General features: G+C 40.9%; 1 protein-coding gene across 1 annotated transcript; it reads left to right on the top strand.

Moving 5' to 3' along the window:
- Positions 1 to 5,144: 5,144 nt before the first annotated feature.
- On the top strand, positions 5,145 to 6,463 carry LOC138743290 (ATP-sensitive inward rectifier potassium channel 11-like). The gene has a single exon (XM_069898403.1). The coding sequence runs from the start codon at positions 5,230 to 5,232 to the stop codon at positions 6,367 to 6,369; it is 1,140 nt and encodes a 379-aa protein (XP_069754504.1). The 5' UTR covers positions 5,145 to 5,229; the 3' UTR covers positions 6,370 to 6,463.
- Positions 6,464 to 14,831: the final 8,368 nt, after the last annotated feature.

Below are 14,831 nucleotides of genomic sequence, written 5' to 3'. Positions count from 1 at the left end.
TTTATAACAAACATGTATATCAAATTACAAGAAAAGGAGAATGAGGAAATAAATGATAAAACTAAACAAAAGTGGGAACAAGATCTAAACAAAGATAAAAAAGGAAACATGGGAGAGGTTATGTTTAGGAACTATGAGAAATACAATAAATACAAGATTACGTATGATACAATATAATTGGATACATAGGTTATATATCACTCCTCAAAAGTTAAATAAATGGGATCCAACAGTATCTGACAGATGTTTTCGTTGTAAAAAAGAAATAGGAACAACAATTCATGCAATCTGGACTTGTGAAAAGGTGAAAAAATTTTGGGAAGATCTAAACCAGATATTAAATAAAATTACAGAAAGCAATATACCAAAAAACCCTGAGATCTTCCTCCTAAGTAACATAAAAAATAAAGAATTTTGACTTGATTTGGAGGGTGTACAAAAAAGATTTGTTAAGATAGCCCTAGCTGTAGCAAAAAAAATGTATTATGTCAAACTGGAAATTAGAAGATAATTTGAAAATACAGCAGTGGTATATAGAAATAAATAAATGTATTCCATTAGAAAAAAAACATATAGTTTAAGAAATAATATAACATTATTTGAACAAATATGGGAGCCGTACATGGAATATAATAGAGAAAACCTACCGGGACATCTATCACCTAAAATGACAAAAGGAAAAGAGAATGGAAAGAATTGACTCAGTGGAAGTTTTTGTTCGTTAATGTTGAGTGACAACATTGTTTGATGGGTTTGATGTATCTTGGATTCAGAGTTTTGAATGGATGGAGGGGGAGGTGGGGGGGAGGGGAGGAGGGAGGGGGGGGAGAAAATGACATTGTATATATTTGAAAGGAGAAATGTGTATATCTTGAATAATGTGATCTATAGTGTGAAAATTTTTAAAAAAAAATTAAAAAAAGGAAGGGGTACAATGTACAAGTATAAGAATACTTCAGCAGGTACCTCCGAGTAGAAATACATTGCTAAATGCAAGAAAATGGGGGGGGGGGGGGGAATCAATCGTTCTTTCTAGATCAGAACAGCGTATTTAAAATAGAAAGGAAACTAAATTTGTTGACGTGAATATGGGAAATAACGTTGGATAACTACAGGCACAAATTGCCATGTGGACCTGTGACTTGAGTTAAGGGAGGATATTTCCTTGCTGCCCGGTCGCCAACTGGTAGGAAAGATATGCAGGGAAATTGCAGAGAAATGCAAAAACAAATGGGGTAGCCAGAGCTGAGGAATTTTAATTATAAATACTGGAATTTCATTCTGATCACTTTTTTTTTGGAAAGACACGAAGTAATTAAAGGCCAGAAAATACTTCCCGGAATGACGGTTGCAAGAACAGATCAGGATGAGGCTATTTCCATCAGAGAAGGCAGCGGGGAAATTTGGAAGAAATGGCTCAAATGTTGAGGAGTCTGGACAGAGAGGTGACCAGATACCAGATAATGGGAACAAATCTGCCACTTGAGACCGTATGATACCCACTGTAATAGTGGCACTGCGAAGGAAATAGGCTCACACGTCCGATTCAAGATTATCATTTAGTCTAAATGTAGACATGGCAACAGGACGCAAAGCATTTACTCCCGCGCCTCAATCAGCTTCTAATAGCTGCTTTCGTGCGTTTTCAACAATACTCACTTTTGAATCGGACACTGGGAGTTCCCTAGTACGGACATTTTTGTAACGCCAAGTAAACTTCGCCGATTGCTAAATAATTAGTTGTTTTAACCGCATCTGCAGAATTTGCAAACTAAAGACCCGAGCATACTGAACTTGATGGACCAGAATAAAATGGTCAATACAAATGATTCAAATCATTCGTGGGGGAGCTGCCTCCAAATTGTAAAGTTCACTATCACGTTCAAAATTCGCATTTAAATCTGATTGTGCTCAAAATCAAGTTGTTTATACTTTGTTTTCTTTAAAACGAGCATATTTGAACAGCCCACGGCCCCCGTTATACTTGATGCGACAACACACTTTAATCTGGCCACTACAACTAACGGTAAACTTCCTCCGACACCTTGGCAATGAACATTTGCAGCGTGTTGGAGCCAGCTGCTGGGGGACATTCGATGAGGAAGCAGCCGGACTATTCCCATTCAATAGGTTTCGAGAAGAATTGCATTATCACAGCTCACGCAAACACCTACCTGCACCACAAATGCCCACTGTGGGTCACGAACCCACACTGACAAGCTGATTTTAACCTGTTAATTGATCTACTGCGAGAACTTAATGGCACTGTTGCATCCCCTGCTTCAAGAAACGATCCCGCCAATCAGCCAGGGCTATATTTGAGGCTGAGGTGGGATAAAATAGTGCAGCACTCAGTTTGTGATGGAATCACTCGGGCCTCGCAAGTTCAAGGGATTAGATGTCTTAAATTGCCTGGACAATTAAAACTGCAATGAGACTAGTCTGTTGAATGTTACGCTTCAATTAATTACTAAACCGCAAACAACGATGGGAAATTAAAAGGGAAGTGGTAACTAAATTTTTGGCAAGATCGAATTCTCTTCCAAATGTACAGTGGCCGGGAATAGCACAGAACGAAGTCCTGCATTTTGCATTTTTTAATGATTACCGAATTTCTAACGGGATTTTCTAATTAAACTATTTATTGCAATTGACAGAATGATGTGGGGGATTAAAACTATTTCCTCTGGGGCGGAGTTCAGCACAAAAGAGCAAATTACAGTAAAGGCTGGGCCATTTGGGGAGGGTCACACAAGAGCAGCTGTTTCTTCATACAAAAGATGAGACCTCGTCAATTAAAAAAAAATTCCCAATACTTAATTCGAAACAAAAAACTATGGATAGGGACCAACACATCTGTAAACAATATAAAAGCTATACTGCACGCAGTTCCAGTTAATCAGAGAAAGGGTCCCGATGGCTTTTATTTGCACTCTTTTAAAGTCTCTAATTCATTCCCTCCTTTCAGTGCCTTCTTATTTATTACATATTTCCTAGTCTGTTTGTAGCTTCCCGGGTGCATTAAAATTAAATTCAACCATATTAACGAGAATTTAAGAAGGGTAATTTTTAAAAAATATATTAGAATTATCTTCCTTCTCTCTCAAAGATTCATATTGTCACATGTTCACAAATTCTCTTCTTTTGCAGCTCCAACCAGATTTTTTTTATAAAAAGCAGAAGTTCAGACAGCGAGGCTGAAAGGAAAACATCAGGGAACCTTGGATAACCACGGGAGCAATATGACAAGCAGGAGCAATCACAATCCAAACATTCCCTTGAGGAAAAGAGAGCATTTATAAGGGAAATATAGATCTCGAAATATCTTTGGTAGTTAAGATTTCTAAATCGTTATGTAAATATATTAGGAGCAAGGATCTGGAATGGAAGGGTTCCCCTTGGGGACCAAAGGGGTAATCCGTGCGTGCGATAAGGAAACACGGCAAGGTCCAAAATGAATACCTCATCTGTTTTCATCAAAGACAGTGAGTTGCTGATTGTAGAGTGTTGGCTTTAAGAAGGTGGAGTTGTTAGGTGTTTCGGGACACATAAGAGTAAGAAATCCCAGGGCTAAATAAGATCTATTCCACAATGCCTTGGGAAACATGAGAGGAGATAGATGGGTGAAGCTATTTTTTAATTATTATCCACACTGGAGGACTTCGTTTAAGAAGGCAGCAGTAATAACTGCAGGCCAGTGGAACTACCAGCTCTCATCATTAAAAAAAGTGTGGATTGAGCAGCAACTTCATTTGACAGCACAAGCATGATTGGATTTGTAGCAAAAACTATTGGAAGAACTCTGTGAATCACGCAAAGGTGTTTCATTTTTTTTTGTCAACATTTCAAGTTGAAATCCTGCATCACAACTGGGATGGTGGGGGGGGGGGGGGGGGGGCGTGGCGAATATATAGAAGTGTGGGGAAAGGGTTTGTCGTTGATAGGTAGAACCAAATTTGGGGTTGATGGTCAGATAAAGCCAGGTTGAATGGAACAATGAAAAAATGAACAAGAGATAACATGGGTGCACAGGTGGGAGTGGGGAGGGACACTGAAATTGGAGTTCAATGTTCACACCATCGTGTTGTACTAATGAAGTACTATATGATGAACTCATGCTCTGCAGCCCAGGTTCTCTTCCTTTATTTGCCTTTTCCATTCCCGTTCTTCTGCCCTTCACTCCCCCTCATCGGGTTCCACCTTTTAAATATATTCCTCCCATCTTTCCTCCCCCACCCCCCAACATCCACCTAGCCCTCAAGTCCTGATGTCGGGTCTCAACGTGGAATATTTTGCCCCATCTTTGTTCGATCTGTTGAGCGTCCTTTTTTTGCATCAGATTCTGCCATCTGTATCTCCAGTTAAATTTGTAAATTATAAAATTGTCATCCTCGTTGCCTCACCTTTATTATTGTAGGAAAATATGGATCATGAATTTGTTTAAGTGTGTAGCTTCGAGTTCATATTGGTCGGAGGTCGCTTTTAAGACATATCAAACCCCACTTCAAAAAGAAAACAGAGAAATTCACTGAGCAAGGACAAATCAGGGAGAGAAGGGCGGGAAAGGCAGGAAATACTCCGGTTGCCACCTGCCTTTGTGGGTTAATTACCGACTGGAACATGCAGTCCAACTAAATTCATGGTTAGCACATGACTTCATGACCCTGCTATGCGCTTTTGGCCAGCAAGACTCAAAATATCCGCGGATGTCCGGCTCTGTTCCTGGTGGCCAACCCCGAAACGAGAAGAGAATGAGCAGCCGGTAACTGTCTTGGCCGCACATTTGCAGAACCTCGTTACAATTCTGGGTCCTCCGTTCAGTAAAAATGTTCCCCGGCCTTCAGGCTGGTGACATTCTAGAGATTCCTGTACAAAGGCAGCGATAAACGAGAGAGTCTCCTTCTGGATCTGCGGCTGGCCAGAAAGCAATTGCACGCACTGACTGGTGTCTGGGAGAGAGGAGCCCGGCGCTGATCCCGTGTCTGCGGCGGCCCTCCCAGCGCTCCACGAGGGGCCACCGGGCACCTTCAGCCTCCCCTCTCTGGTTACGGACATGATTGGCGGCGGCAGCTGCTGGGGCTGCTGCCGCTGGCGGTCATCGTGCCCTCCCCTCCCCTCCCCTCGCCGTCTCCTCCTCCCTCAGGCGACGAGCAAGAGCCGGCCGGGCTGCTCCTCTCCGCCTCTCTCTCTCGCTGCGAGCAGCCGGGCCGCGCGGGCGATGGCCCGGGGATGTTGGCCAGGAAAGAGCTCGTCCCCGAGGAGTACGTGCTGCGGCTGGTCGAGGACGTGTCGCGGCCGCGCTACCGGGAGAAGCCGCGCAAGGTGCGCTTCGTCCACAAGAACGGCGCCTGCAACGTCGCGCACACCAACATCCGCGAGCAGGGCCGCTTCCTGCAGGACGTCTTCACCACGCTGGTGGACCTCAAGTGGCGCCACACGCTGCTCATCTTCACCATGAGCTTCCTGTGCAGCTGGCTGCTCTTCGCCATGATCTGGTGGCTGATCGCCTTCGCGCACGGCGACCTGAACCGCGCCGCGCCGCCCGCCGTGCCCTGCATCACCAGCCTGCACTCCTTCACCTCGGCCTTCCTCTTCTCCATCGAGGTGCAGGTCACCATCGGCTTCGGCGGCCGCATGATCACCGAGGAGTGCCCGGCCGCCATCACCGTGCTGATCGCGCAGAACATCGTGGGCCTGGTCATCAACGCCATCATGCTGGGCTGCATCTTCATGAAGACGTCGCAGGCGCACCACCGTGCCGAGACGCTCATCTTCAGCAAGGTGGCCGTCATCTCGCCGCGCGACGGCCGCCTCTGCCTCATGTTCCGCGTGGGCGACCTGCGCAAGAGCATGATCATCGGCGCCAGCATCCGCGTGCAGGTGGTGCGGCGCGCGAGCACGGCCGAGGGCGAGGTGCTGCCGCTGCGTCAGATCGACGTGCTGCTCGACGACCCGGGCGCCGACGGCGCCCTCTTCCTCGTCTCGCCGCTCATCGTGGCGCACGTCATCGACCGCGCCAGCCCGCTCTACCGCCTGACGGCCGCCGACCTGCAGCACTGCCACTTCGAGCTGGTCGTCATCCTGGAGGGCGTGGTGGAGACCACCGGCATCACCACGCAGGCCCGCACCTCGTACCTGGCCGACGAGATCCTGTGGGGGCACCGCTTCGTGCCCGTGGTGAGCGAGGAGGACGGCCGCTACTCGGTCGACTACTCCAAGTTCGGCAACACCGTCAAGGTGCCGACGCCGCCCCTCGGCGCCCGGCAGCTGGAGCAGGAGCAGGCCGTGGAGGGCGAGGCCCGGCTGGCAGACTTCGACATCTCTCCCGGGGCCCGGAGGCGATCCTCGGCCCCCCGAGCCGACCACTGACCCCACTCTGGCCGAGAGAGGGAGGAGAGGGTTGTGTAAGAGAGAGAGACGGTGCAATACGGCCCGGTATTTGCTGTCGTCGGCCATCCGGGCCGAAGGGTCTCTTCAGAGCAAGACAAGCAAGCGAGTGTCCATGGATTCGCCTCCAGGGCTGCCGCAGACACACAGACAAACCATGGGCAACCGAACCTCCCGCACGATCCGCAAACCTTCGGCGCCCTCTGGCATCCCAGTTCCAATACCTGGTATCCCTTCAGCCAGTCTCCACCAAGCATGAAATCCTGCCCAGATCGCTCCTCATCTGTCAAGCAACTCCCTTCAAGTTCGCTGTGAGAGAAGAGGCATTAGATAGTGTGCCCATATTTTAAACATTTTGCAATTTTGTCGATATTTTAGCAACAATAAACCCTTGTTAAAAGATATTACATGGTTCATTGGTGATACTGATGAGCTAGGCAGAAGGGCTGAAGCTAACAGTTCCCTAGACTTCAGCTATTGATCAACGGAGCCATTCTCACCATCTCAAATACCTGGGGCAAAATCCAGGCCCCAGTGGAGACTAAGAGGGACCTTAAAGGCGAAAGGGCTGTTAGATGTGACCTAAGAAATAAATCAATTTAAAAATCACCCGCCCTTCAAGCAATAAATACTGTGTGCACTTTATTGCGCTATTGGATGGCTTTCGGTACTGCTGCAAGATCATTATGTTATCGGAAACATTTCTCAAATTGCAACTGCTCACATGCATCACTGGACAATGAGATATACTGCTATTCACTCCTGTCCTCTCAAGCAGACCTCCTTTCAAAAATAGGCCCAACGCAAATGTATTGGAAGTATTTAAAGTACATTTCAGGACAATTGGTTTTGTTAGAAGAATGTCATAACAATTTCAGCAATCATTGATCGATATCCCGTTCAAATGTCGTGATTCTTCATTGTGGAATAATTTAAGAATTGAGAATGGGTTCTGTGGTAGCTGATGAAATCTAAGTTGGAATTGCTGGGTACTGGACGGAGCAAGAAGCTGAATGATTTAGGAAGTGGTGCGCCCCTTCTGCCTTCTACATGGTGCTGCTGTTCTCCATTTGAGCAGTCTTGAGCTAGGTATTCTCAAAGAGTGTTGTTGGCATCTTTGAATATTTTCCACTGTCCAGTAAGTAAAATCTTACCATAACAAAGTTTGGAGTAGTATGTCTACTTCTGATGTTGAGCAGATGAATGACGTGGCCTGGCCACTGAAGCTGATTAAGTGCAATTATGCCCTCAATGCTGAGGATTTTGGCCTGGGAGAAAACATTGACATTAGTCTGCTTATCGTACTAATAAATTTGTACACTATTGGTTGTAGCCTTCCTGTATTCCATGTTTTGAAAGCATGCTGGAGGACAGAAACATTTCTGCCTGTTGGTCCATGAAATTTGTTTCAGGTTTCAAGTTTTGATCTCAGAACACTTACTTCAGACAACAAAATGTGAAGGTGGTGGTAAATTTGATGCTCAATGTATTCCTTCATAGAGTGGTGTCAGCAGGCATTTGAGAAGTGGTCTACATTTTCCATGTTGTAACTGTTAATGTTTATTTTAATGTGAGTGGGGCTGGTGGCTAGACAACTTTTGTAGATGTTTAATGTAAAGCTCCTTCTCTAGTATGCTTCATTGAATAAGTCAACAATCATTTGGAGCAAGGCCCCTGAACATATATTGATTGGGATGGTTGTTGTGAAGTGGAGGTGACGTAAATTTAACATTTTCCCATTTATGCTAGATTCACCCCAATTCAGCAGAAAGCATGTGGTAGGTGAAATGCAGAACTGTGGAGAAAATGTTCAAGCAATGACAGAACTTTTTTAATAACCTAACAACATTAATAGATCAACAAACCAAGTACCTACAGTGCTACAGAAACATTTTTTAGAGAATTAGTGTACATTTATTTCATTATCATCCAACTGACTTTTCCCATCATGTTGCAGTTATAAAGTATTTATAAACAATTAACTCCTAATGAAGCAATAATTCAAACTGTGTATATTAAAACTATACTTGAATGATTGAAATTAAATGTTTAATTCTGTCATATTTCTTACATTAAAAATAATCAAGAACAAAATGGCCTCGCAGGAACGTGTCAAGGAATATGATGATTAAAAAGATGCCTTGAGGTTTATTTAAATATCTGATCTTCTACATTTTATTTTAATAGAATGGTTAGCGCAACACTGTTGCAGCACAAGTGATCGGGACTGGAGTTTGAATCTGGTGCTATCTGTAAGGAGTTTGCACGTTCTCCCCACGCCTGTGTGGGTTCACTGGGATCTCGTTTCCTCCCACCATTCAAAATGTGCCAAGGGTTGTAGGCCAATTGAGTGCAATTGGCCAAAAGGGCCTGTTACCATGCCTTATGACTAAATTTTAAAAAAAACAATGGTTTGAACTTTTCCATTGTAAAGGGGAATCTTAAAGTATGACCAGTTTCAAATAAATGGTCTTGAGGGTTTATTTTGAAATTGGAAGAACAATGGTGGTATCTGTTAAAATATTCAAAAGGTCCATTTCCTCTGTTGGTAATTGGGTTTTAATTTGTTCTGCTTATTAATGTATGAATATTTTGCAATTATATCCTATCCCCATTACAAACTTCCTCTTTAAATAATTTATAATGGCTTAATTAACAACCTACTCAGTCGAGCTTTGCATCCATATACCTTAGGAAAAATTCTGAATGGATGTGCAAGGAATAAATTCCCAGAATGGTGTTTGTTTCATAAGATTAGATTCAGTCGATATTTTATTGTTTCACAAAAACTGCCAACATTGAGAAAAGTTGATCTGATCTGCAGCATTTTGGTGACAATAAATGTGTTTCTTTGCAGGGAAGAAGCATAATTCTCAAATGTAAGCAAGCTAATTATCATATACAATTGTTCATTATACAGTATAAAAATATTTTCAGGTGAAAAAGTTTACATAGGCACTGTTTTCCCTATCTTCCCATTCAGTAGCAGACTGGAAAATTAAATATTGTCAACACATTCAGCTTTAATAATCAGAAATATAATTCTCATAGGGAAATGGAAACGAACATCCAAGGTCCTATGAAGAAAACTGGAATATCATGGAAGTCTTGGACGACAATTCATGAACTAAGGGTGCTAACTTAAATTGTGGGAAAATGTAATGTTGTTTACATAAATTGTGTATATTAATTGAATAATTATTACAAAATAATAATTTGTAAAGATTACATTTTATGTATCATGCATTCTGCCATGAAATAACATTGAGAGAACCGTAGATCTTAAAAGCAATAAAATACAGTAAATTGACAATATCCCAGATAATGATCCATTGGCTTTGGAGATTTTAATGTCAATTTAAAGAAAAATTCAGCAGAAGGACTTTCAGACAGAGAGAACACCTCTGTTATCTATTTTATTTTCAATCTACAAAGGTTTCTGGAATATAATATCCCATGGACATAGCCTTTGTTTTTCTTGCAGATAATCACATCAACAGTTTTGTTTAATGTAGCTGCATAATTACTGATCCACTTATCAAACAAATTTTGAGGCTTGAAAAACAATTAAGCCTGATTATTTAAAAAAACTTTTTTTTATAAATATATAAATCCATCTTCCAAATATAAAGCAGTTCATTTAATATTTCAAGTTACCCATGAAATTCTTATTTTTATCATAACATTTAATATTTCTGAAGATATTCTGAACTATTAATAATTGTTCTGAACTATAACAATGTACTGATTTTTATAATTCAATGCAATATTGGCAAATTATAGCTTATAGCTCACACCTACAAAACAAACAGCTAACTGAATTTTAGTTCCATTATCATACCATTATTAAAGTAATGAACCACAGTTATTCAAATTTAATCAGTCTACATTTTATTTCATGAGCTTAATGTATTTCAACTGACAACTCTAGTGCATTGCACTAAAATGTCACAATGCTTGATCTATATATTTTCAAGGGCTGAGAAAAATCAAAGATCAGACCAATATGTCTAGAACTCAGAAAATCTGCCCTCTATAATCAAACTGCTGTAATTACAGAAATAAAACCTGCCAATTTTGGCAAGGCAGTAGAAATCTAGTTATTTTAGTCATTAAAATGATGGTCTCACAACTTGTTAGCTTTCCTTTGGAATCTGTTCTTTTCCTGTTCCAAAATTTAAGTTTCAGAAGTATAAGAAGACATTTTTTTTTGCCTAGTTATTCATCATTGAAGATTTTCTGCCCTTCCCATCTTCACACATAAATGACAATCTATCCAAAATGCCAATTTTACATTACCTGAAATCTAAATGATTCAACACCTTAAAACTTTTATTATCTACTGATGTGCTTGTACTGAAGATTCTAAGTTCTCCCTGTAGTTTACCCAGGTCCTGTTGTTACTTCCTTCCTCCCAAAAACATAATCACTCAGCAGGTATTTACTGTAAAATCATCCCTTGGATAGGTGTGTGATAAGTTGATGGGCATGTGAAGAAGAACAAAATACAGAAAAACTCCTGATATCTGGAACCTATGGGAATTGATAGAGGCTGGATGTGTATTTTCTGGTTGCTTTGGACTTACTCTTACAATGCCTAATACAGCTGCATTAAGAATAAAAGACAAAAATAGTATACTGTAGTTACAATGAACAAACTTCACTTGCATGAATGTATAAACCTTAAAGTGCTTCACTTTATTGTTAATCACATTATTTAAAAACATTTAACCATTGCTGCTTCTGCAGGTTCCTCCCCCTCCATGGAACTGCCCAAAAGACAAACAATAACATCATAGGTAATTAACCCCACCAACCCCCCCCCCCCACCCAGCTCAAGTTTACAGATAAAGCCTCTGCCAGGACAACTCTTATTAAGCAGAGATAAGGAGAAACTTTAAGAGCACGGCCAAGATAGACTGCTGGCTGAATATTTGCTCCCATCTTCACCAAAGGTTTGTGTGTTACTTCAGAGAAAATTTACTTTGACAATTTTAAATGTATGCATTTTTTACCTACTTATTTTATTTTCCTCAATTTTTTTTGTCAGTTGCTTGAATTCCAGATGCCAGGAGTTTTACTGTATAGGGAAATCAGTCAAGGAGCCTGTAGAGGTATAAAGGGGTGAATGGCCTCAAAAGGAAATATGGGAATTGTTAAAAATGGAAATGAGCTTTCTGCAATTACTTTCTGAGAATTCAGTCATCAGCAAGGAAACAGGGCCACTAGCCAAACTTGCCCATATTGATTAATTGCCCAAATGTCTCACCCACATTGGTCCCACCTGCCTGTGTTTAGGACATACCCTATCCAGGTTTCTTAAACATGACCAAAACCATGCTGATTATCCCTTTATCCATCTAATTGCATGTCCATCTTCTCCCTCACAATACTCTCCAGTAACTTATCAATCACAGATGTTAAACTCACTGGCAATTAGTTCCTAGACTTTTCCCTTCAGGCCTTCTTGAATTGAGGCACATTTGCCACCGACCAGACCTCCGGCATCTTGCCTGTACTTAAGGATGACTCATAAATCTCAGTCAGGTGCCTGCAATTTCTTCTCTAGCTTCCCATAGTGTCCTTGGATATATCTGAATAGGCCTAGAGATGTGTCTACCTTCACACATATTTAAAGAAAATTATTCATGTTTACTTCCAGCCACATGGAATTTAAACTAAGTTTTATATTAATAAATATTTTAAGAATAATGTTTGGGACAAAGACAATTTCTTCCTTTATTTGCCCTTGTGCTCCACAATTTTAAATTTGTAATCAAATTACTCACGTGATTAAAGTGCACATTCCAGATTTTATTCAAGGTTATTTGTATACAGTACATTTAATTTTGACCATGTAAAAATTAGAACATTTTTAAATACATAATTCCCTCATTTCAGGATAGCATAACGTTTGGGACATTTGGCTTCACAGTTATTTGTGAGCACTCAGGTATGTACAGATGCTTTAGTGGTGCGGGGATAAGAGAGCTAGGCTTACTTCTGAGCTTTTGATCACTTTGGAGTCTGTAGTTGCTATTTTTCAACTTGAGGACCAGAACTGTGCCAATGAAAGTCAAAGAAGCCATTATGTGACTGAAAAACAAAAAAAATAAAACGGTAAAAGAGATCACCAAACCTTAGGATTACTAAAATCAAGAATTTGGAACATCATTAAGAAGAAAGAGCATACTGATGAGCTCAGTATCATAAAGGGACTGGTAGGCCAAGGAAAACCTCCATGGCTGATGCCAGAAGTATTTTCATCATTAGGAAGGAAAATCCACAAACACCTGTCCAACAGATCAGAAACACTCTTCAGGAGGCAGGTATGGATGTGTCCAAGTCTACTGTCTGCAAAGACTTCATGAACAGAAATAGAGTCTACACTGCAAGATATAAACCACTAGTTAGCCACAGAAATAGGATGGGCACGTAACAGTTTGCCAAGAACTATTTAAAAGACCCTGAAGAATTCTGCAAAAGGTTTTGAGGACAGATGAAACCAAGATTAACCTGTATCACAATGATGGCAAGAGTAAAGTATAGAGGCATAAAAGAACTGCCCAAGATACAAAGCATACTACCTCATCTCGGAAACATGGTGGTGGGGGTGTTATGGCCTGGGCATGTATGGCTGCCACAGGGTACTGGCACACATATTTGTTAATGATATAACTGCTGATGGCAGTAGGAAAATTAATTCTGAGGTGCTCATTCAAAAAATGCCTCCAAACTCATTGGACAGCACAATCCCAAACATGCTGTTGAAGCAACAGAAGAGATTTTCAAAGCTAAAAATTAGAAAATTCTTGAATCATCCGATCTAAATCTAACTGAGCATGCTTCCATATGCTGAAGAGAAAACTTAGGGGACAAGCCCCTGAAATAAGCAGGAGCTGAAGATGGCTGTTGTCGAGGCCTGACAGAGCATCACCAGAGAAGATACTCAGCACCTAGTGATATCTATGAAAGAGATTTCAAGCAGTCATTGCATGCAAGGAATATGCAACAAAGTACGAAACATGACAAGTATACAGATAATCTCTGACTTATGATGATCTTATTTATGATTTTTCGAAGTTACGATGGTTCGAATTTGTTTTGTACTTCGAATTTTGGCTAGGCCATGATGTTCAGCATCTCCCAACAGCACTTTATCAGTCCCCACACTGATCCCATTGCCCCGCTCCCTCCTGACTGCCCCATTTTGGTCCCCACACTGATCCCACTGCCATTTTTTGACATGACTTTTTTCTATTTACGATGGGAGTGCCAGAACATAACCCCATCAGATGTTGAGGATTACCTTTACATACCATTGCTATGTTCTAAATATTATGGTGCCCTGGAGCTCTGGTCCTCATATTGAAAAATGGCAACCACAGACTCCAAAGGTGATCAAAAACTTAGAAGCAAGCCTAGCTCTCTTATACCTGCAGCAATGATCAAACATACCCGAGTACTCACGAACACCTGTTAAGCCAAATGTGCCAAACATTATGATGCCCTGAAATAAGGGGCTATGTATAAAAAGTGTTGTAATTTCTACATGGTCAAACCAAAATGTACAAAATATCCTTGAATAATATCTGGAATGTTCACTTTAATCATATGCAAAGTATTTTATTACAAATTTAAAATTGTGGACCACTGGGGCAAAGAAACAAAAAAGAGTCTTTGTCCTTAGCATTATGGAGGGCACTGTAACAAAAAAAGTTATTAAAGTAAAAATTAGTTAAATCGTTCACTGTTAACCTGTCTTGTTCCCTAGAAAGCAGAGTGAATCACAGACTCATTGCACCAATCTGAATGAAGGAGAAAATAGGTCAGCCTTTGTTAAGTGCCCAAAAATGGAAAATGCTAAGTGTTTGTCGGTTTGTTTCAAGCTGTTTGAGCAAGTTAAAGTTGTCAAAATTATAAATTCATTAACTTGATTCAGATGAGGATTGTGAGGATGGGTGCTGTGCCACTGCAAAATAATCATTTAGAGTGCTTTTTATAACACAAGTGATAGTCTGGCATTGTTACTGACCCAGCTTGAGAATTCTCAGTTATTAGATTACTATTTAACTTGCACTCCAGAATGATCAATGTCATTAATTGACACAAAATATTAATCTTAAAATGCAGCCTTTTCTCATGTCTTATGCACTCCTCAATAATCTTGTTACATTCATAATTGCAATTGTAAAAATTATTTATCATATATACATTTAAATAGTGAATCATTTTATTTCAATTCAGAATGTCATTAATGATTTATAAATATATATTTCAATACTAATGCTTTAAAATAATGATTGAAACAAAGACATGTAGAATATGTGAAGACCAAGTAATGTGCAAAGAGTATTTGGTTACATGTATCTAGATGCTACATGCAGTAGTTGCAAGAATGTCAAAAGGCATTTTCTGATATCCATTAAATCGCCAAAATTAAT

Source organism: Narcine bancroftii, chromosome 1, assembly GCF_036971445.1.
Source record: "Narcine bancroftii isolate sNarBan1 chromosome 1, sNarBan1.hap1, whole genome shotgun sequence".
Classification (NCBI taxonomy): Eukaryota; Metazoa; Chordata; class Chondrichthyes; order Torpediniformes; family Narcinidae; genus Narcine; species Narcine bancroftii.
Note: the sequence above shows the minus strand (reverse complement) of the source record. Positions and strands in the feature narration are given on the sequence as shown.